At 38.6% G+C, this 24,724-nt stretch overlaps 1 protein-coding gene across 7 annotated transcripts in view; it reads left to right on the forward strand.

Annotated features, from left to right (window-relative positions):
• Positions 1–24,724, forward strand: part of ABI3BP (ABI family member 3 binding protein) — a 167,668-nt gene that overhangs the window by 39,497 nt on the left and 103,447 nt on the right. For 6 of the 7 annotated variants that reach the window (XM_075435991.1, XM_075435929.1, XM_075435949.1 and 3 more), the window contains exons 5-9: positions 12,663–12,844; positions 16,070–16,131; positions 21,202–21,253; positions 22,327–22,389; positions 23,471–23,566. In XM_075435991.1, coding sequence (XP_075292106.1) covers positions 12,663–12,844; positions 16,070–16,131; positions 21,202–21,253; positions 22,327–22,389; positions 23,471–23,566 — 455 coding nt within the window. The remainder of the gene's footprint in view (positions 1–12,662; positions 12,845–16,069; positions 16,132–21,201; positions 21,254–22,326; positions 22,390–23,470; positions 23,567–24,724) is intronic. The other variant, XM_075435938.1, reaches the window with a different exon arrangement.

A 24,724-nucleotide genomic window follows, 5' to 3' on the forward strand; every position in this document is an offset into this window, starting at 1 on the left:
TTAGATTTGAATCTGCTTACTTTGGTGTTGATAATAAAACTACCATTGATACCATTAAACTGGATGTCAAACACAGATTGCATTAAAAAACCCATCCCATGTAGCCAATATGACCTTCTTCTTACCTCCGAGAAGTTTTGGACTAACCCTTTTCAAGCTTCAAAAATTTCTCATGAACAAATTTGGATCTTCATCACCAGCCTGAATTTCAAACTGTGGAAAAAAGCACATCAAGTTTATTAATGTTCAAAGGGAACAAGAAAAGCCTTCTATAGGTATGTCAGTGATAGAAGGCAGACTAGGGAAAATGTGGACACTCTCCGGAAGGAAGCTGGAGACCTGGTTACCTGGGATATGGAGAAAGCAGAGGTGCTTAATGACTTTTTTGCCTCAGTCTTCAACAGCAAGTGCTCTAGCCACACTGCCCAAGTTGCAGAAGGCAAAGGCAGAGACTGGGAGAATGAAGATCCATCCTCTGTAGGAGAAGACCAGGTTTGAAACTGCCTAAGGAACCTGAACGTGCATAAGTCCATGGGGCCTGATGAGATGCATCTGCGGGTCCTGAGGGAACTGGCGGACAAAGTTACCAAACCACTCTCCATCATATTTGAGAGGTCATGGCAGTCTGGGGAGGTTCCCACCGACTGGAGAGGGGGCAACATCACCCCCATTTTTAAAAAGGGAAAAAAGGAAGACCTGGGGAACTACAGGCCAGTCAGTCTCACCTCTGTGCCTGGCAAGATGATGGAGCAGATCCTCCTCAAAACTATGCTAAGGCACATGGATAACAAGGAGGTGTCTGGAGACAGCCAGCATGGCTTCACCAAGGGCAAATTGTGCCTGACCAGCTTGGTAGCCTTCTATGATGGTGTTACAGCGTTGGTGGACAAAGGACGGGCAACTGACATTGTCTGCATGGACTTGTGCAAGGCATTCAACACTGTCCCACATAATGTCTTTGTCTCTAAATTGGAAGGACATGGATTTGACAGATGGACCACTTGTTGGATAAGGAACTGGCTCGATGGACGCACACAAAGAGTTACAGTCAATGGCTCGATGTCCAGGTGGAGACCAGTGACAAGCGGTGTACCTCAGGGGGTCGGTACTGGGGCCAGTGCTGTTTAATATCTTTGTCGGTGATATGGACAGTGGGACTGAGTGCACCCTCAGCAGGTTTGCCGACGACACCAAGCTGTGTGGTGTGGTTGACATGCTGGAGGGAAGGGATGCCATCCAGAGGGACCTTGACAGTCTGGAGAGGTGGGCCTGCATGAACCGCATGAGGTTCAGCAAGGCCAAGTGCAAGGCCCTGCACATGGGTCGGGGAAATCACAAACACAAGTACAGGCTGGGCAGAGAATGGATTGAGAGCAGCCCTGAGGAGAAGGACTTGGGGATGCTGGTGGACAAGAAGCTCAACATGAGCTGGCAATGTGCGCTTGCAGCCCAGAAGGCCAACCATATCCTCGGCTGCATCAAGAGAAGCGTGACCAGCAGGTCGAGGGAGGTGATTCTGCCCCTTTACTCTGCTCTTGTGAGACCCCACCTGGAGTACTGTGTCCAGCTCTGGAGCCCCCAACAGAAGAAGGACATAGATGTGTTGGAGTGGGTCCAGAGGAGGGCCACGAAGATGATCAGAGGGCTGGAGTGCCTCTCCTATGAGGACAGGCTGAGGGAGTTGGGGCTTTTCAGCCTGGAGAAGAGAAGGCTCCGGGGTGACCTTATAGCAGCCTTCCAGTACCTGAAGGGGGGCTACAGGAAGGATTGCGAGGGACTTTTCACAAGGGTGTGTAGTGACAGGACAAGGGGGAATGGCTGTAAACTAAAAAAGGGCAGATTTAGATTAGATATTAGGAAGAAATTCTTCACCATGAGGATGGTGAGGCACTGGAGCAGGTTGCCCAGAGAAGCTGGGGCTGACCCCTCCCTGGAGGTGTTCAAGGCCAGGATGGAGCAACCTGGTCTAGTGGAAGATGTCCCTGCTTATGGCAGGGGATTTAGAACCAGATGACCTTTAAGGTCCCTTCCAACCCTTACTATTCTATGATTCCATGAGGAAATTGTTATGGGATATTAGGAAATGTCCAAGAATGTGATTTAATTGGGTTTTTTTCAGTAGAAATAAAAGTTGATTTAGGCTTAAATTTTGCTCTCTCAGTCAAGAAAGAAGCAAATAATTTCCTGCAGTTAGAAAATGGAGAAACGAGCTGAATGTGGAGGAGCCTGTAAAGTGTTCTGCCCACATAATGATTTTAGCACCATATTTACCATGGAACTTATCTTCTCTCTGTACTGTGTGAGCACCAAAGTTACAGCACCCATTGTGCAGTGGGAATAAAGAACATTTTAGAAGAAGCCTCTATCCTGTATGAATCCACCTGGACATTCAAGGCATATGGTACCCATCCCAACACTTTCATCAGCTTTGGGTTTTTCTCCTAAGTAACTGAATATTCTTGTTGGACATTGCACTCAAAGTTTCAGCAAACCCTTTAACATAGTGTGTGTTGTTTTCCACTTAGTGCAGTGCTATTGGTGTCTTGCTATGTTTAGAACATATTCTGTATATTTACTACTGTAGTGCGAGAGACTTGCTTTTACCATGTGTTTGTGTCAAGTAATAGTATGCATCTCCCAAAATTCTGGGCCTTTAGTTGTTTTTTTTTAGTCCAGTCAGCTGATTCCTCTCAGGTGTTTACTTTTAATGTGCACTCCATTTTAGTTAGATGTTGTCAGGCTGTACTAAAGTACCACGTATGTATTTCCCTTCTGGTCCTGTAAGAGGACTTGCTGATGAGAGTTTTATTGTTCATTTTGTTTGAATATCTGCCTGTACTTGAACTCTAAAGATACACTGACACTCATGAGTAGCTTGTTTAAAAACACTTCAGTCAAATTACAAATGTTCATATCAGAGTAAGTGTATATACTCATAAGCGTATTTCTATTTTGCAGTTAAGCATAGCAATAAAGTTACTGCAGAAAAAAAAGGAATCACTTAAGTGGTGCTCTTATTTTGTTTACTGTTACTGGACCAAAATTCTTGTGATTTGTATAAATGATGAGAACAGTTTTCCATATGACCACGGTGTGTATTCTAGAATTCCAAGCAGAGACTGGATTCAAATATATTTCTAGTCAGCGAACAGAAGAAAAATTACTCGTTTCTGATAATAATCTGAATGATAATTGATAATTTATGATTAAAAAAGTGGCCCATCCTTAGCAAGTTAGCATCATGTTAAAAGTACAAGACTTAAAATCAAATAACAGATTCATCAGCATTTGTGTCTATTGCAGGGGCAGTCTACTTCACTCGATCCGTTTTCATTTGGCATGTTCTCCTTACTGTGACATGTTGAACTGTACTGTTAATCATCCTCAAGATTGTTGTATAGTGACTAACCTCTAATCTTTGACATTGGCAGTATGTGGCAATTACCTCTTAACTCAGTTCTGTCAGTTAATAGCCCACCAAGTTTTAGAGTTGTAATTGTATATGACCTGAAATGGAGTCACTGTTCTCAGCATTAGATTTTACCATTTCCGGATGGACCTTAGGCTTTTGTACAAATGTTGCATAATAAAAGTCAGTTGAACATGTTACTGACTCAGCAGATGAAAACCATATGGAACAGCATGGATCTGTTGGCCAAGATTTTCTCTAGTGCGAGTCTGACCCAGTGAGATACTCCATAGATCCTGTTTTGTGAGCAAATGAGTTTTGAATAAGAGGTGCCATGTTCTCAAAGAGCATTGGTATCTTTTATTGCTTCAAATTAAATTATTGCTTGCTTATTGACTGCACATAGTGTTCTTCTGTACTTATGAAGTGCTTTTTAAGAAATTCCAATAAAGAAAAAGTTCCGGTGCGATTTTTTTGACAAACCATTCTTTGGCTGCTTAACGTTCCAGAGACTAAGGGCATGAGCCAATGGATTGATACATATTTCCTGCTAGATAACCCCAAACCCTAATTCCTTGTGGAAGCAAAGATAGCCACTGGCAATTGTGTGGATCAAAGTTCTTTGCAAGGTCAAATTTTAAAGCCTGCTGGAAGTGGCTATCATCTCTAGTCAGAGCCCTAGCACTAGAATGCAAAACGAAGCAAAAAAAAAAGACTGAAACCTAAACACTCAAGTGATTAGTTTTATGTAACTGATGAAAACTACGTAACACCAGAAAGGTTCCACCAAACTGGTGTTAGCTTTCTCAGCATCTTCTCTTTTCTGACACCAGTATGAGGTAATTGATGAGGGAGGATGGCAAAGTAGTGATCACCTGCTCCACAGTCACATTCAATTCCCCTTTTTTTATTTTCAGGAGAGCAGAAAGACTTATTTCCTCTCTGCCTTTTGATGTTCAAACAACTTTTAGTGGACAGAGCTGTTGTAACAGACATACTGGGGCAATGTTTATTGTCCATTTAGGTCTGAAAAAGAGATTATAGACTATTGTATAGACTTTTTTTGCCTTTCCTTTGGTTAGAACAACTCTACAGATCCCAAAACAGAGCAGGGGGGTGAAGAAGGTGGAGTTTGACCTTCAGTTCTTTAGGAGTGAGGGTTGGGGGCAGGAACAGAAAATGTTTTTTCCATGCAAGACAAAAACAGGGTTTGTAGATAGAATACTGTGTTTTACTGTATTGAGTGGATCATATAGAAAAACAAGCATGCTTTCAGATACATCTGAAATAGAAATTTAAAATGTATGGGTTTTTTCATGAAATATATCTAAGTTAAGAACTTTGACAAATTCACATTTATATTGTTTAATTTGGTTTTCCTGTGATTTAAGTGTCCTAATGTCATATTTGCTAGTACAGGTTTTGTGTTTTGCTTAATTTTTATCTGATGCTTTAACCAATAAGTAAGAAAAATGGAGAGAAAATCAGAGAAGAACCCATACTTACTCTGTGTGTTGCACAGCCCATAGAAGTAGGGTTTTTGAAACCCTAGATTCAGAAAGATATGTGCATGTGTCTCCTCTCTCTATTGCAAATGTAATAGAAAAAGTCTTTTAAACTCAGCAGAATTCCTTAAGCAAAATATACTGCAGCAAATAAACTTTTTCAGTTTCAGATGCTTTTGAGTTAGTGCTGTAGAAGTATATGCTGAGAGCTTGTTTAAACACGGAAAGCTTTTTGGTTGTCAGCCTCTCATTCCTCATAATGTCTTAACGCTTCAATTCATTTCAGTTGTTCTACTAAAAAAAATTAAGTGAAAAAAGTGAATGTTAGTGATCATGTAAAAGTGAAAACTAAATTAGAAACTGAACTGCAAACCATCAGCAAAGTAATTCTTTCGATCTTATTATATGTATCAGTGTCTGTTACTTTAAGGTAATAAAAAGAGGCGTAAATAAATATAAATAAGCCAATAATAAATAAATAATAAGGCAATAAAAAAGAAACAATGTTATTAACTTTATGTGCCAATTTGTGAAACACTGTCTGAAAAATTGTAATTCAAACAGTTTCTTTTATTACTTTTGAACACTAAATGGATGTTACGCTTCTAGTGAAGTCTAGCTATAAACAAATAAATAAATATATGTGTGTTAATAGTCCTTTTTTTAAAAGTCTGAATACATTTGTGCGCACAAAAATGCAAGAAGTTTTATAGTCTTTTATCTATGGCAACACGAAATCACAGAACAGGAATGTTCTTATATCTCCAAGGCTTAATTGTTTGTTTAGTGTTATGTGTGACTAAAATAGTAATGATTAATTGTGTGGAGTTTTGGTTTGGATCTGGTTCCAAAAAGATCCATGATATTTGTGCAAACTGACCTAGTCTGGAAATCTCATAAAACCATCTGCTTATAAGATTTCCAGTATCTATTTGTTTGTGCCCAAATATTTGACTGTGCAAGCATTTTCTGGGAATCTGGCTGAAAAGAGATTTGGTTAACAATTGGAAAAATAGCACTGGAAGTCTTGGCAAGACAGTGTCATTCATACTGATATATGAAAACAATGTTTTGTCTATTCATGCTAGAATGTTGCTTCTCTTAGCAATGAGTGAGATTTCCGTAATTTCAAAAGCAAAAACTCTGTGGGCTGCTTCTTTAAAATGGTAATCATATTTTGATTTCTTGTGTACTAAAAAGTCTAGCTCTAAGCTGAGAAAGAAAAGGTTCCACTGAGTTTAAAGAAGACCATCTGTTTAAACTGATCATAGAAAGGATAGAAACGTGCTTTTGTTTAGGGCTGGTAGTCTTTTACGTAGACTTTGTAGAATCACTACAGTGGCTGGCCTATGGAGTAACCCTTGTGGCTTCCTTTAAATCATGAGACTGATTTTGCTTCTTTTATTTATGCTGTTGTTTCATATTTTGTGAACATCATAGGTGGAGACAAGTGAAGTCAGAATATTGTAAAAGAATACTTAAAACTCAATAATATAGAAAGAGTTTCAAGAATGCAAACATTAAACATATCATGGTGTTGCACAAATGCATATGGAGAGAGGCTGTCTTGGCAAATGTAGGCTCTTTATTTCTTTACTGTGGTTAGTTTTTTGTTGTTGTTGTTGGCTTTATGACAGCAGTTAACTCCGAGTCAAACAATATCCCTCACGTGTGCATGACACCTTCTGTTTCACAGAATCACAGAATCACAGAATCACAGAATAGTAGGGGTTGGAAGGGACCTCTGTGGGTCATCTAGTCCAACCCCCCTGCCGAAGCAGGGTCACCTACAGCAGGCTGCACAGGACCTTGTCCAGGCGGGTCTTGAATATCTCCAGAGAAGGAGACTCCACAACCTCCCTGGGCAGCCTGTTCCAGTGCTCCGTCACCCTCAGAGAGAAGAAGTTCCTCCTCATGTTCAGACGGAACTTCCTGTGCCTCAGTTTGTGCCCATTACCCCTTGTCCTGTCACTGGGCACCACTGAAAAGAACTTGGCCCCATCCTCCTGACACCCACCCTTCAGATATTTGTAGGCATTTATAAGGTCCCCTCGCAGCCTTCTCTTCTTCAGGCTGAACAAGCCCAGTTCCCTCAACCTCTCCTCGTAGTGGAGATGCTCCAGTCCCCTCACCATCCTTGTAGCCCTCCGCTGGACTCTCTCCAGTAGCTCTTCATCCTTCCTGAACTGGGGAGCCCAGAACTGGACACAGTACTCCAGATGAGGCCTCACCAGGGCAGTGTAGAGGGGAAGGAGAACCTCCCTTGTCCTGCTGGCCACACTCTTCTTGATGCACCCCAGGATCCCATTGGCCTTCTTGGCAGCCAGGGCACACTGCTGGCTCATAGTTAACCTGTCGTCCACCAGGACACCCAGGTCCCTCTCCACAGAGCTGCTCTCCAGCAGGTCCACCGCAAGCCTGTACTGGTGCATGAGGTTGTTCCTCCCCAGGTGCAGGACCCTGCATTTGCCCTTGTTGAACCTCATCAGGTTCCTCTCTGCCCAGCTCTCCAGCCTATCCAGGTCACGCTGAATGGCAGCACAGCCTTCTGGTGTATCTACCACACCTCCCAGTTTGGTGTCGTCAGCAAACTTGCTGAGGGTACATTCTAACTCTTCATCCAGGTCGTTGATGAAGAAGATAAACAAGACTGGGCCCAGTACTGACCCCTGAGGGACACCACTTGTCACCAGCCTCCAACTAGACTCAGCGCCGCTGATGACAACCCTCTGAGTTCTGCCATTCAGCCAGTTCTCAATCCACTTCACCGACCACTCATCCAGCCCACACTTCCTCAGCTTCCCCAGGAGGATATCATGGGAGACTGTGTCGAAAGCCTTGCTGAAGTCAAGGTAGATAACATCCACAGCTCTCCCTTCGTCTACCCAGCCAGTCATGTCATCGTAGAAAGCTATCAGATTGGTCAGGCATGAGTTCCCCTTGGTGAATCCATGCTGACTACTCCTGATAACCTTCTTTTCTTCCACTTGCTTCATGATGGCCTCCAGGATAAGCTGCTCCATCACCTTTCCCGGGATGGAGGTGAGGCTGACCGGCCTGTAGTTCCCTGGGTCCTCCTTCTTGCCCTTTTTGAAGATTGGAGTGACATTGGCCTTTCTCCAGTCCTCGGGCACCTCTCCTGTCTTCCAGGACCTCTCAAAGATGATGGAGAGTGGCTCAGCAATGACATCCGCCAGCTCCCTCAGCACTCGTGGGTGCATTCCATCGGGGCCCATGGATTTGTGGACATCCAGATCGCTTAAGCGATCCCTCACACAGTCCTCCTCGACCAAGGGAAAGTCGTCCTCTCTGTAGGCTTCCTCTCTTACCTCCGGGGCCTGGGATTCCTGAGGGCCAGTCTTAGCACTGAAGACTGAAGCAAAGAAGGCATTCATTAGCTCTGCCTTCTCCGCATCCTCCGTCACCAGGACACCCGCCTCATTCAGCAGCGGCCCCACGTTGTCCCTAGCCTTCCTTTTGCTGCTGATGTAGTTGAAGAAGCCCTTCTTGTTGTTTTTGACATCCCTTGCCAGCTTCAATTCCAGGTGAGCCTTGGCCTTCCTCGTCGCATCCCTGCATGCTCTCACTACGTTTCTGTACTCTTCCCAAGTGGCCTGTCCCTCTTTCCACATGCCATGCACCTTTCTCTTCTGCCTGATCTCCGCTAGAAGCTCCTTGTTTAACCATGCAGGTCTCCTTCCTCCTTTGCTAAATTTCTTTCTCAGGGGGATGCATTGCTCCTGTGCATGGAAGAAGTGTTGTTTAAAAAGCGACCAGCACTCATGGACCCCCCTGCCTTCGAGAGCCCTGGCCCACGGGATTCCTCCCAGTAGCTCCTTGAAGAGGCCAAAGTCAGCCCTCCTGAGGTCCAGGGTTTTGATCTTGCTTATCGCCCTGCTTCCTCCACGCAGGATCCTGAAATATATATATTTCAGGATTAAATATATTTTAAATTGTTTAAATTGTCGGAGTTAAATATATTTTAATTGTTTAAATTGTCGGAGTTACTATCCTTTCAGTTGTCTAGTAAAAAAGGGATGAGGTAAAATTTCTCTACAGTCCCCATGGTGGTTTGCTTAGAGGTATCTTCTAATGAGCAAAACACTGCCTGTTATAGAGGAGAGAGATAAGTTTTTATGGCGCTTAACAAAATAGCTCTAATGTTTCAGAGAGTGCTAGATGTAAAAGTGAAGTCAACCCCAAAATCTTTTGATTAGTATTTGTTGTAAATAGAAATACAAGTGCTATTCAATAAACATTGTTCTAACAAAATGTACCCTTTTCATATCCCCCACCAAAACAAATAAAGAGTCAAAATTAAAAGCAGTTAAATATTGCTAGGTCTTTGTACATGCTGAGAATCTAGATTAAAATAAATTCTCACTCAGTGTAACTGGGTGTGCCACCTCCTTGCTGAAACATCAAGCTAGCATTCACAGCTGTGAATAGCATTCCCGGGACTGTTCCAATTACACTTCACTTGAATAGCGTATTACTTTAATATTAGCTATTAGAGGCCTGCAGTATGCAATCAGTTTTTCGTATTCTTTCTTCACAGAGATAATGGGAAATGTTTTATCGGAGAAACAGCATAGTGTGCCTTTCTCCTCTGTGTGAGTGTGGCTGTACTCTGTTTCCACCTGCCGTCTGTCATTTTTTGGGGGCAACCTATGGACAGGTTTCTCTAAATGTTTGCAGTCCAGGAGAAGCAGTTTTGCAGCTTCTGATACACATAGAAGGCCAACCACACAAATTTTGTGTGTGTATATCATTGCCACAAACAGCTTGATATATGTGAGTGGTGACTGGATCTTACTGCTTTTTTGTGTCTTCAATTACACATGTTGTTTGTTTGATATTGTGTTTTTTTCTGAAAGGAAGGTTTGAAGAAGGGAAAATTAAAATGACAGCAAAATTTAATCAGTAGAATGTTCTCAGGCAGGCACTGAAATTGCACTGTCTTTGGCAGCTTGTTGGTCTGATTTAACAATTTGTTCTTTAATGACAAAACTTGGCATTTCTGAATTCATACTCTATAAACAAATGATTGCATTTCCCCAAAAGTGCATGTTGTTTACAATTTGGATATTTTTGATACTCGAACGATTATGACTTGCAAATTGTTCAATGAAACTTCATTTGGGTTGCTTGTTATTGAAATGGTTGAGGAAATTCGGTCATTGCAGTCAGTGTTTTTAGTGCTCATTGTGGCAAGTTTCCACTAAAATTATTACACCCTTGGTGAAGTTTTTACAGGCTTGGAAATCTTGGAGTTGAGAGCACATTTCTTCTATGCTATGTGTTTCTATTTCTAATGGCACAGTTTGGCACAACTATGAAAATATTCTTGTCAGATGTTTTAATATTCTTGAATTTTATTGAAAGACTTTTTTTTTGAAATGCAAGTGTTCTCAGCATTTTAATTCATGTTAGGGAGAAGGAATTTGCAGGTGTGGAGACAGTATTTAAAAACCAGAACATTTTCTACAGTAGAAGCAAGTGGAAGCAGCCACTTAAAAGCCTATTCATTATGAACAAGCTTTTGATGGGTTTTTTTTTCCTCCTCATTTCTGATGCAGCTATTCATTTAGACTGTTAAATAACTGAGATGAATCAGTATATTGTTTTCTTTCCATCATATATAATCTCTATTTCTACCCCATTAAACTAAAACAGGTAGGAAAAGGTAAGGATGAAGGTGAAAACAAATGAAATTTCCTCTTTCAGACAAGCTGGCAAGAAGGTGACTACTTCTACTTGCGATTCACATTATCATAGATCTATATATACCTATTCTAAATCCCTTACCAAGAGACTGTGTGGGGTCCAGCAAGATCCATTTGTGTTGCAGAATGGATTTGTTTATTACTGTTACGTCCACTGCAAGAGAGTGACAGAGATTTCAAGCTTGTCTTGTCTGTTAATGTCTGTGTGACTATGTATGAAAGGATTAAGAGGATAAAGGAGGAGAATTTTTCCTCATTTTAATGTTGCCAGTAATTTATTGTTAAAAACATTCTTTGTCAGTCCAACTGATGCTTAGATCTTACATTGCTTGACATACGAAATTAGAGTAGATCACAGCCCACAGAAGTAATGATGCAGATTATTACTTGGTACTCCAGGAATCAATAAGAAGAGAGAGGATATTCACTACTTCTCATATTTCTTTCCTTTCCAGAGTTTGGGTTAGACTATGGCTTGTTTTGAACACAAAGTAATACAGCTGATGAAGAGAGTTATGTGAGCCAACTTAAATATTAATTTTGCAACCTGGCAGAATACCTGAATGAGCTAAATTGTAGCAACTAAAGCAGAAGAACCTATGTTTTTGATGCCAAGAAAGAAAATTTGACAGTTATGAGATAAAATGTGCAAACAAAGTGAATCTTTCTGTATGAAAATATTTTCCATGATTGGCACTTACCTTGTCTTAGGTTGTGTTTTAGTAATGAGGTATCAACTGAATGAATTTCCCTGTACTCAGTAGTCATGTTTCACATATACTCTACTCTGGAAGTACTCTTCGGTTACTTTGGCAAAAGCAGCTTTATGCATTGACAGTGTTATATTTGGTCCATTAAGTAATTTTAATTTGGACCTTACAACTTGATACCTTTTCAGTTAATTAAAAAACTTTTTTTGGTTGTTAAATCTGGATTAAATCTCACAACCCAAATTTCTTTTTCTGTTTGCTTCTGAATGATCTTGGGCATGTACCTGGGGTTTTAGAGTTGTGTTTCTTTTATGGCCTTAATTTGCTTTATTGAAATATGGAAAAATACAATTGTATGGAATTAATCCTTTGTCAGCTGATGTAAATGTACGATGAATATGGACAATGCATATGCTTTATTTAAGTTATGTGTAACAATTTTTGGTAATATTTGGATTACAGATTTGCCAAATCTCTCTGAGATTTGTTTTTACAAAAACAGAACCCCCTGCCCCATTCTGGCAGTGATACAGTATGTATGTTGAAAATGAGGGAGTTGCAGGCAGTGGAGTTCTTGTGCTGTAACTCTCACCATTTACATTGTATGTTTTTTACTGTTTAGCATTGCAGTCATACTTTTTCAGGGTGGTGCTGCTTGATGAATTGGGCAATTTCTGTAGAAACACTTTTTAATTTCATAATCTTTTAGCATTTATCGTGTTATTGATTTAAACTGCTGAAAGTAATGTCTTGGTTTGCTTTCTTGTCTGAAGTGTGGGCAACGCATAATGGGATCACTAAATGAGGAAAGTATCATATAAATGTCAGCTATTACTAGTTTTCCCTTGAGAATACTTTTGGACTAATTTTGAGGGGAACACCTTTCCCTGGACAGATATAGTGGATTTTGAGAAACCGGTCAAGGCTTCCTGACTAATAGACTCATGATTCAGTTGGCTAGTTCTGGCATATGTCAGAATCACAGAAACAGTTTGCAAAATGAGCTTGCAGTTTGTGGTCCGAACCATGCACACATGGTTGGTTGTGAATAATGTGACTCTTGCCCTTTATATAATACTCCTAATGTCAGGATCTGCATGATGGAGAGCATATATGTATCTAGGAGGTCACTGGGCTAGCACTACACTTGCAGGGAAGATATGCTGGCTTTGCTGATGCTTGATAACCATAAGGGGCCAGAAAGAGCAAGAACAATGATGGGTAGAAGTCATTTTAGTAATTCCTAATGAAAATACAAAAATGGTTGCCATGAGTTTCTTTTAAAGATTTTGTTTTTTTTTTGGATGAACAGGTTCTATACAGTTCGCTACAGAGAAAAGGATAAGGACAAGAAATGGGTTTTTCAGCTTTGCCCAGTTACAGAGACGGTGGTGGACAATCTGAAGCCAAACACACTTTATGAATTTGGAGTTAAAGACAACCTAGAGGACAGTATTTGGAGCAAGACTTTCAATCATAAGACAGTTCTATCTAGTAAGTCATAAGACAGTTCTGTCTAGTAAGTATTTGGCAGTAATTCATCAAATAGCTACTCAGTTTGACAGCATTTTTTTCCTTTATCGTGTTATTACTTGAAGCTACTAATCAGGTTTTTATTGTTTAAATGCTATCCCTTATGCCCCTAACAAGTTCTTTTAGGAACTGATGAAACTAGAAATAGTTTGTGTTTGAAAAACTACTGCCTACTCTTCTGAAAGGTGTTCTCTTCTCATTGCAAACAATAGAGGATATGCTGCAGTTTGGTAGAACTCTAACAATGATTAGATATATATAAAGTGTTGAGTACGTATGTTTATACATATGACTGGATTCCAAGAATTTTCCTTGGGCCTTGAATAATCAGATCATTACTAATTTGAGTTGATGGAAAGTGTTGTCCTTGTTTTAATCTCTTTTGTATCTGCTTTTACATTCAAGATGGTTAAAAGCTAGACAGGACCTGTCCTATCCAGTATGCATCACAATGGGCCCTTTGTGACTCTGCTGGAAGGTTGAATTTGAAGCTAGTTTTCAGTCAACAAATTATATAAATTGTGTTTGAAGCATATACTCTCATGTGTGCTTTTGTTCGGGTTTTTCTTGGAGGCAGCATATGGAGTCTCTGGCTGTTCTCTCAGTTGTATTTTAAGCTTTTTCTCCAAAATGCCAAGACAATGAAGGTAAAGTGATAGCAAATTAACCCTTGAAAAAACATGTACTGCTCAAAGAATCAAAGCTGTCAGTGGAGGAAATAGGCAGCAGCACAGTCTTCCTCCTTTTAAACAGAGGAAAATAGGACTTAACAAACATTGGCCAATTTCATTTACTTTCCTCAAGCATTTATAGAAAGGTGTTTCTGAGCATGGTATTAGTCAGAAGATGCTGCAAAATCCTATGGTTAGTATTTCTAGCTTGACTGGAAATGTGAAGAATGGGAATGCTCGTAATAAAGCTGTATTTATATGAGATTTCCAGCTGAGATTTTATTTGGACCTGAGTTTCAAGTAGTAGGTGAGTTACACAGCTTGCTATACTTGAGGATAAGGGAGGGGAGTGGTAGAGTGGCTTGTAATACTGCAAGAGCTTCATACTCTCTAATACAGAACTTTGCTGGCCTTCATCATAAATTAGAAAGCAATAACTTTGAAGTACATGCCTGGTGCCTGTAGAGTCATTTTAGCAGTCCAGAATAATGCTATTGTTATGAGCTTAAAGTGGGGAATAGCGGTAGGATTTCCCTCCCTTTACCTGCCTCACAAAAGGAAACTCCGCTTCACAGTTCTAAAGAAGGCTTACTGAATGGCTGTTTTCCTGCATTTTGAATGTTTAAAAGTCATCTGTAGAGCGAGTGCTGGAGTGTATTTGAGCACTTAAAATAGGACAGAATAAAGAGTGCATAGTGTTTATAGTTAAATATTTTGTTCAATGCGGACTGAAATGTCCACTGGCATCACCAGATTTGCATTTTGTATATTATGTATTTCTGAATGCTTTTTATTACAGACATTACACATTTTTAATAGGCCAGAAGAATCATTCTTGTAAGTTACGAAGGCATACTGAGTTGGGTTGACAGTTACTTCTTTGTAAGAGTTCACATTCTATTTAAATGAGACTTCTTTTTCCTAGAATGTAGACTTGTGGGTGCTTCTGCAGCAACTAAATCCAGGGAGCTTGCTATTACCCTATATGTCTATATTCATCTCTACTGATAATGTATCATCTAATCGAAGAGTTGACAGCACCTTTCATATTATCATTGTGTAGTAGGTAGAGAGAGAAACTGTGGGCAGCAAACAGAGAGTGAACGTTTATTATAAATTTGTAACCATCTGTCTGAATAGGAGTTTACCAATCAGCACAAATGGCCACTTCTTTTCTGTTTTAACTTACTGTCTTCTAGCAACTCAAGGTCTTTTCATATATTAAGAAAGATGACAACCTAAACCAAACCTCACTGAATGTAAATTTTCTTTCCTCATTGAAGAATATATAAATGACTATAAACTGAAATTCCTGTTGCATGTTCTTGTATTTGTTCAATCATTAGGACAATTTTTTGTTATATACTAAACATGTTGGGAGGAAAATCTGGTTTTAATTCATTATTTGAGGAACACATAAAAGGCACGGCAAATGTTCAACATTTATTTAACCAAAATTTATCAAAAGAGATGAAAGTAGATTATTTCTGACCATCTTAACATGATTTTCTCATGAAGTCAGTGTGAAACTTTTGTCAGTTTTCACTTGGCTTTAGGCTAATAATAAGTCCCGTTCCTGAGAAGTATCAAGCACTTTGAAAGATTTTTTTCAGGATAAAGTGTCAACTTAAACGTCGCTCAATTGATAGTTCTTTATAGTTGATTTTCTTTCTATTGCTTATCTGTTTTGGATGGAATTGTGAAGAAATACGATAACATTTAGCTGGATTCTTGTTTACATGCCTGATGACAGAATGGGAGCAGAGAAGTATGAAGGTGGAAGATGTAGACAAGATTTGAAGCCTCAGACTGGAATCAAAGAGGTGCTGGGAGGGACTGTTTCTCCTCTATATGCAACAGCTGCACTGCAGGAAGCTTCTAATAGCAGGAAGAAGCTAAGAGAAAAAGCCTAAGAGAAAAATCTTAGCGATTAAATCCATGAGCTGCTTCATTCATATGTTGAGGCAAAGGAAACCATGTCAGACCCCAAAAGAAGCGATACGCCGGGTCTGTAGTGCCAGAGATATATGTGTATTTCTTTTAGAAGAGTGCACTTAAAGGCAAGACTAACTATTGGAGACCTTAAAATATGCTGCTTTTAGCCAGTCCTAGTGCCAGCCTGGTAGATGGGGTGCAGAATTTCCTCTTTCAAGTTTCTTCCTTGCATATTAATGTGGTAGTTATATTAATTTTATTAAAGAATCCTCTTAGGCACCTCTGACTTCTCCTTAGTAAGTCCCAAAGACCACTTCAGCTCTCTTACCCCCTGTTGTAGAACAACAAGAATACATTTCACTTCTTCTCTGTAAAAATGTGAAGGGGCAGCTTTACAGATTAATTGATTAGTCTGGAGAAATAGGACCAAATAAAACTGTTATGTGGTGTGGTTTTATACCTTGTAATTAAGTCTCTTAACTTTCTTAGCTATGGAAAAAGGCAAATAAACTTGTTTTGCTTCGCTCTGGACAAAGCAAAAAGTAATTCTGTGTATTTATTTCTCTTTCTGTCAAATCAGATAAAAAAGTAAATGGACAACTCCAGAATATGTACAAGTTGGTACCTAATGCCCAAACACAGGTATGCAAAACAGTCTTATTTTTTTTACCAGATTTGTGTTTTGTACAGTCAAATTTTTGCTTCTCTAGTAGAGTCAAGTGAGAAAGAGATTATGGCCTCAAATTGCCAATATTAAGAAACCTGTTTAAGACTAGATAACTGTATGGAGAAGGGTTTATATGTGTGGATTTATAAAATGATTAAAAACTAGAGATTATTACATCTACTGATTCTAGTTTAACAAAGATGAAGCTGATGGTTTCCATGTGTGGATTCTAAACATTAAAATTTGCTTATCCCTTTGTACTAGTCAGATTTGTTACCCAGTGATATTTGTGGTGGTCAGTTCATTTTGTGATAAGGTAGTGCTTTTATTTTATAGAGTAATCTTGTGTATAGTCAGGTCTTCTAAAATTGTTAGTCATCCCATTGAATTCACTGATAGTTCTCATATGTGAGGCAAGTGTTTGCAGAGCCAGAGGAAGCTTGAATGGGCAATTTAATTTGCTTGTCGAGATGCTAGGCAGTTCATTAAATCCTGGCAGGTGGCAAGGTAGAAGTTTCAACTGTTTCATCAAAGCATTTGAAGATTTTTTTTTAATAAATAAATACCTATATTTATTAATTTCCTCTTTTTTTTCTCATCTACAGTTTTGTGTAACAGCTATCAGTCAAGCATGGGTGGGTTTCATGTGTTTGTGGATTCACATACAGAAATGCTTTTTGCTTCTAAGAGCTGAAGCAGAAATGAAGGATCTCTAGATTGAACCTGTTAGTAGACTAGTTTTAGTACAGTGAAAAACAGATATTTTATTCATAACTTTTGAGCATTACCTCCTCTTCTATGAGATTAAATTGGTTTTGTCATACTTCCTTTCCTTAATTTTTCATCAAAGTGGAAGTTTCAGCAGCTAATCTTCTGCGGGTTTTTTGTTTTGCTTAGATTTTAGGGTGTTGTCCATGAGGTAGACTTCCCAAGAAAAGTTGTAGAAATCCTTGTTACTTCAGACATTTTAAGGGGTTGACTCATGAGTGATAATTATTATTAGGGAACAATCCATTCTTCACAGTTCTCTTCTGTCTCTGATTTTCCAAGTGCTTTTGTGGTAGGAAATGGTCATGTGTGATTTCTCATTGTTCATTCTTTATATTGTAAATGGTCTGTAATTATCAGACTTGGAATTCCTTCAGGAATCAAACCACAGTCCATTACATACATTTTCTTGTAAGAATAGTTAGATATTCATTTAGGACAGTAATATTTTAGTTATAGCATTACATACAACAGTTAGTGCAGTAGAATGCTTAGGTTATTGGAAACATAGTCATGTCTCACATTCAAGAGAAATTGTTTTATCTGTGAGTGATATGAAGACAGTTGATTAGATACTCAGGAAGGTACTCATCTCATTATGTTGTTGACAACTTCACTGTTCTTCCCATTGGTCCCATGAGCATATTTAAAGTTGCATGTGACAGCCAAAGACCAGGAGATTCATTCTGGCATCTGGAGCACAAGCTGACTTCCTTTATTCCTCTCAGCAAACCCTGTGTTCCAGGACCCTGACTCTGTTATGCCGCTTCTGTGGAAATAGGGATTCTATTTATGCAAGAGAAGTCCTGAGAAAGTGAGCTAAAACAGTTTTCCAAATATTTGCACAGCTTAAACTTGAAAGGAGGACCGGAGCCAACATCTAGTCTTTTTAGTCTTCACAGGGCTCAGCTCCAGAACAGTGTTGCTTTATCACCCTCCACAGAAATATCATAAAAACATTCCGTAGATTATTCTAAAAATTCTCTTATCATTCTCACTTTAGCGGTGCAAAAAGCCATAAAACTAAGTCTGGGAAGCAGATAGTGGCCAGCTCTTAAACTTACATTATTACTTCAGTTTCCACAGTATTAGGTGAGGTGTGTTTCAGTGGTGCAATCGCATCATCAGTGCAAAGCCAGAATGAGTGTTATTTAGGCCAAGCATTGTTTGTGCCTTATTTTGCTCCAAAGACACAACTGGCTCATATCAGCATGGTTCTAACTCTTCTCTGTGAGGAGACATTTTTAAAGGCTGTTTATTAAAGCAACATTACCAATCCATCTAGTCATTCTGCCCTTTCAACAATGGTCACATATCAGCTTGTGTTTCTTTTGGCGGGTTCTTCTTTTAAGTTTGACTAAGCTTCTGGGGCTGTGTGAGCTACAACTAATGAGAGAGGGGAAGAAAAAGAGGGCTCTAGGAATGGTTGTTCTTTTTCCCTTCATAAACAATGGGTGATGGTAGGGCGGAGATGATGCAGTAGAAAGTTGTTTCCTCTTCTGTCTGATTAGGTTCCTGTAATTTCATAATGTCAGTCTGAAAAGTGGGGTCCTCCTTAATTTTGGGTGGCTACAAAGAAGGTGGAGACTCCCGTTTTACAAGGAGTCACATAGAAAAGTTGAGAGGTAATAGATACAAATTACTCCTGGGGAGATTCTGATTAGACACAAGATGAAAATTTTTCACAATGAGAACAATCAGCCATTGGAATAAGCTCTGCAGGGAACTGGTGGGTTCCCCAACATTGGACACTTTTAAGATTTGGCTGGACAGGGTGCTGGGCTGTCTTGTCTGGACCGTGCTTCTGCCAAGAAAGGTTGGACCAGATGATCCTTGAGGCCCCTTCCCACATGATATTCTAGGATTGTATGATTTAAAAAGCAAGACTCTTAGATTCTGTCATTTGTTAAACTCTGGAAGAAAACATGCCTGCTCTTCCACAACTTAACCAATCCAGATTGACTGTAATGTTTTCTTGAAGAGTCTTACATGTATGCCAGCTATTTTTGCCTTTTGGAGTGTTGGAATATAGAGAGGCAGAAAGAACAAGTGTCTCTTAAAGTAATGTTGCTATATGCTATTTGACAGTCTGAGAACTGCAGTCATTTATGCAATATAGCATAGGTATATGGTCAGAAGTTAAAATGCCTGACTTCTAACTTACATCTCTATTTTTTCTCTGAAATTAAGAACTACCTTATTTGTCATCTTCCTGCATTCATGCAGATGCCACAGTTATTTTAATAACTGGTGTTCCTAATACCTATATGCTTTATATTTTCTGTCTGGAAAATATAGTTAATAGTGCCGTTCCTACAGATGATATGTTGATGTTTCTGAAATAGTTTGTCCAGGTAGTAAATTTTACTAAACATAGATATATCTAAAGTGGGCACTTTTTGGAGACTAAGAAAGAGAGGACTGACAACACGGTGGTAGATTTCAAGTGCAGCACTTGCAGATTTGTGCAGGTGAGCAGTGTAATTAATTATAGCAGCTGTGGAACACGGATTTCATGTCAGTGATTTGTTCTTGAGTGAGAACTAAATTTTGAACGTATTTTAATGTACTTAGCATTTTCATATTGCTGTCATTACAGTCATCCATTATTATTCAACAGCGAAGGAATGCTTTTGTCAGTATAAAGACCTTTTACTAGTAAAAGGACTGATAGTAATTATTATTAGAAGTTCCACACTGGAGTTACATGAGTGCTCACTACAACTTGAGAGCTGTTTGTTTGTTTGCAGGGCTCCTGATGAGAAATACAATAAAATGAGTACCACCTTCTGGTAAATGCATTTCATCCCACTTGTTAGTCACATGAGTAGCAGGGTTACTTCAAAAGCTGATCATCTGCAACTCAATTTTTTCATTAGAAGGCAAAAGAAAAAGGTAAACTTGTTAATAATGAAGAAAAAATAGTAAGCAATAAAACAAGGAAGGTTATTTTGTATTCTTCATTAATGACAATGGTTTGAAACTTCCACTTTATTCCAAACGTTGTTCATGTCAAAGCAAAAATCTTTATTTGGTAGCAGAAAGTAACGGCTTTCATAGAATAAGTAGCCTCCATCCACTTGCCTGAGGAAAGGGCCATCTTGTTGAGATTTACATTCTTCCAGCTTCTTAGACCTTGGTATGTGTTTGATGTGTACCCAACCATTGCTTTTAAAGCTTTTTTTAATATTTAGAATAGAGCAAAAATAGTTATCATTAGTTAAATAATCAAATCTTTGTCATCAAATGGTAGATTTTCATGCAAGTGTTCTTTCACATGAAGTAGACCAGTTGTCATAAAATGCAAAATGAACGTTAACTGATTCTGACATTAGCAGTATACATTTAACACAGACAGGTAATTATCTGAGTTATTTTCTTTCTTGTAACTCAGATACAACTGAAAACCCCCCACTTTTAAGGTGTGCAGCATTTTTATGTTGCTAGCATTACAGTCTTCTTCCTCTCATCACCTGAGTATATTATTAAGCTTTCAGAAGTTCTTCCTAGTACCCATGTGTGGTAGTGAATTCTGATTTATGATCTTTGGGTTCAGTTGTTTTCTTCCTTTTGATAGATGTGGGGTCCATTCATGTGTTCCTTATTTTCATGGTATCAAAATGCTGGAAAGATTCACACTTAGGCAAAAAGTAATCTAGGTCAAAGACAGGTGAACAGCAGAGAAGTCCAAGTATTCAGCATAAAATTATGAGAAGAACATGGGTGGCTGGCCAATTATACTTTGGAAAAAATTTCACCAAATAAAATTACTCTGAGTTAATCTATAGTTAGCAGACTATGCATCCAAGAGTGCTGATAGTTTACAAATGTACACCTGGTTCTGGAATAGCTTGAGTTCTTAATATACTATTCCTGAGAACATAATTATATCCTGTGACCAAATTTGTAATTGCATATGTTTCAGATGTTTTCTTATAGTTAAATTTCAGCTTTTCTTAGCTTTCTGGACTACTCCCCAGAGAGTGCTCAAGAGAGAGGACTGAGGATTCCTAAACTGTCAAATACTGTGGTTTTATGAAGCAAAACATCTCAAGCTGAAAAAAGGAGATCAAAATGCAATATTACTATACTAGCCCATGGGAGCTGAAGCAATACCGTAACCTTCAGTGACTAGGGCCAGAGCCATACCCAGTGCTAACTTGGGATAGGCGCGGTATTGGATTAGAGCCCTCTGTTTTTGTTACTAAGAAAGTTCAATTACTATGATGGCAGTTATCCCAAGGCTTTTTTTTTTTTTCCTCCCCCTCCCTCTTCAGCTTACACTGCGTGATAATAAGAAGTTGGTCCCTATCACTATAATCAAACAAGGTAAACTTCTATATTTTTAATTGATTCTTATGCTTTGCGAGAGTAACTTAAAATGAAAATATATTCTGACTCTGATGTGAACGTCATGGAAGTTTCCTTTTAGACTAGGTGGAACCTTACAAACTGTCATATCCTTTAATTAAAATACTATTAAGCTGTTACATATCTGTGTTAATAAAAGGAGCTATTACATTGCATTATAAACAATTACTTAGCTGAGTCTTCGAACGGGATACCAATCAGTTCTGATTTCTGCTACTGTCCATTCTTTTTCAACTGGATTGTCCAGGTATATTGATCTCCCAGCTGTGCATAACTTGATAGTCAGGCATGATGGGCAGCAGTATGGATAAGGTTCATGCTACCAAAGTTTTTTGTGGGTATCTTCAGCTAGATCATTGACTTAGATTCCTTTCTTCTCCTTTCCCTGGTGAGTGGAGAGAAATACCTACAGTAGACTTAAGCATATTGCTCTTTAGAAATGCCTGTTTCTTGTAGTGAGAGGTAGTATAGCAGTATAATCTTTGAAAATTAACTATTTAAAGACAGCTGATAGGAAATGAGCTGCAGATTAAAAATTGCTGACAGAAATTGTATTGTGAATAGTTTAAATTAACAAAATCAAACAAATTGTCTTTGGAGGTCGTTCACAGTTCAGGGACAAGAAAACACTGAAGGGTGGTGTGAAAGCAAGTATGGTCGTTACCATGAAAATATGAGTGTACTTACATTTACTTCACATGCATCTATTTTTAAGACTTGTGAATGGCAGGGTGGCCTGGAGCTGGCCCCATATTACCATAAGTATAGAATGTCATTTATCACCAAGGTAGAAAACTGATATGCTAGGGGAAAGAAGAGATGCACAGTTAAGAGAGGATGTAGAGGAAACCCAGTTTGCAGTCTCTAAAACTGAATGCAAATACAGAAGAATTAGGATGGTGTTCTCATCTCCAAGTATTAAGCTGAGGGGAGATTATCAGAATGCTGAGGCTTGCCTCAGGTATGGTTTTGTTTCTTGTTTTGTGGGTTTTTTTAAATGATTTTCTAATACCTCTGTGTTTTCTCCACAGTTATTCAAAATCGGACACAGTCAAAACCATCAGATAGTTCTTCTCTGCCAGGAGCTATATTAGGTGACTAGAAGATATTTTTCTTATTTTACCTAATCTTTGGCTGAAAATTAAAACTGTGTAAATACTTCTAATTTTATTAATATTCATAGTTTTTTCCTTGCATATCAAAGGGTATTTTGCAGCTGGTTCAGACAGTGTTTGTTATATTTTATGGTGGTACAGATGGTTCAAGGATGATGTAGCCTAAGGGAAATAGAATAATTTTATTGTCATAATATTTAAAATAAGATACTGTCACTCTTTAAGCAAAGAAGTTCTTCCATACTTCAAGTTCTGTGACAAGGATCTTGAGATCAGAGGTTGTTCTTCTGGGGATTTTTAAGGTAGTATGATAACATACCATCTACAGACAGAAACCTGTACTGATATGATAGGCTATAGTGATGCATATTATAATCTTCCTTGAAATTAGAGCATGATGTTAGATCTCGGGGCATAATTGTTTACCTCAAGCCATTCAGTTTTATGCTTTCTGTTCTTGTTTGACCTATAAGAATACAGGATATTGGCTTAGAACATAAAAATAGGGGAAAGTCTATCATATAGTACATAGTGTGGTGAACTACTGGTCTGCCTGAAGTAGACAGCAAAGGCTCACTGCATCATGCACCTTGTGACCAATTTATTCCTGGATTCAATAAGGTGTTTAGTCCATTATACATGTGGAAATACTTTGCATAAGTACATAACTTTGACTCAAGTTTCTTTTGTATGAGTTTTAATGTATTGATATGAGTCAAACAGACACTTACTAACCACATTTAGTGTTGAGTCTTCTTGGCCCACCAGATAGGAAGTCACAGAATCAGTGATACTGCAATACTGTAGCATTGTATTTTGCAGCGTTGAATTATTTTCAATTCTGATTAATTGTGAAATGGTTGTCATACAGTGAATGGTGTAAGTGAGAAAGAGCACTAAATGGGAGTGATAATTTCTGAATAGAACTAACTCATTTCCTGGATACTCAGACTAAACTCCCAATGGTTCAGTAGTAGTTGCTTACATATGTCAGAGGGCAGACTGTATTTTTTTATTTTTCATCTCTTCTGGAATTAATGTCACACATCGTTCTGTGTAGTGCACCTTATTGTCCCAGGTCTCAATGAAACTCAGCAGAAACTTCCTCCTCTCCTGACAATAGATGACATACCTCAAGCATCCAGGAAAAAACTGGGTAAGCAGAAGTGAACTAAGCTTGTATTGTCCGTGAGCAGTATCAAAAGCATAGTGATGCTAGATGTTGTATGCAAGCAGAAAAGTATTTTTTTTTCCTCTCTTACCTTCTTTTTTTCTACCTGTTTAATTAATGATTGGCTTGGACTTACAAGGATTCAGAGAAATTCACTTGTTTTAAAACATCTGAGCAGGTTGTTAAGGTATTTCACAGCCGTTTAAAAGAATATGCAGTAGCTTTGATCCACAGAGGACAGACTTCCAAGAGGAAGTCATATTTATGGTCTTTAGGGGGTTGGTTTTGTTTAACAATATAATTTGTGTTTTTCATAGGTTATATCTTTCAATATAAGTCTTTAAAAAAGAAAATTTGGGTGTCCATTTGAAAGACCATATTTTCAGTGAATTTTAATTATATGAGTCTGGCTTGAGTATATGTAAGAAATTGTTTCATGAAAACATTCTTATTATAGTCTCTAATTAAATCCATTAAAAAATGGTAACCAGAATGTTAGAACATTTCTGTACGGGTTTCATATGTATATTGTGAATATGTCTGAAACCTGCAGGTAAAAGATTAACTGAGGACTTTCTTTAAGATCTGTAAGCTGGTATATCATCTGTGAATAACATGGCACTGGGAAATACAGCTATCTTTAAAAACCTTAATAATGCCCCCAGTGCATCTTTCACAGATCCCTTGAGTAGAGTTCTGGAGCTGATGTCTTTTGGCTTGGCTAGTCTTAATACTTGATTTGAACTCTGAACAACTGGGTCAAATTTTTTTCCTGTCTTATTTCTGCTTTGTTTAGTTTACTCTGTTGCTACATTGCTGGCCATGGCACATTCTCAAAATGGATTGCTTTGCAGTGAGAAAACAGCAGTGCTTGTTCCTATGAAGCTATTATGTATGTGTAAGGGTAGAGCTACACAGTAGAATAATATTTGAATGTGTTTGAGTAAGAATATGTTTGAAATGAGGCTGAGTTCCTTAAAGATTAGTATCTGGAGGTATGTACCAGCATTTAACAGACAAATACGGTTAACATCATCTGTGGCTACTGAAAATTTAAGCTAAGTGGAAAAACATAATTGCAGTATTTACTTTACAGAGCATTACTGGTTTCTAGTCATGATAATAAAATTAATCACATTGCTA

This window comes from Opisthocomus hoazin, chromosome 1, assembly GCF_030867145.1.
Source record: "Opisthocomus hoazin isolate bOpiHoa1 chromosome 1, bOpiHoa1.hap1, whole genome shotgun sequence".
Lineage (NCBI taxonomy): Eukaryota > Metazoa > Chordata > Aves > Opisthocomiformes > Opisthocomidae > Opisthocomus > Opisthocomus hoazin.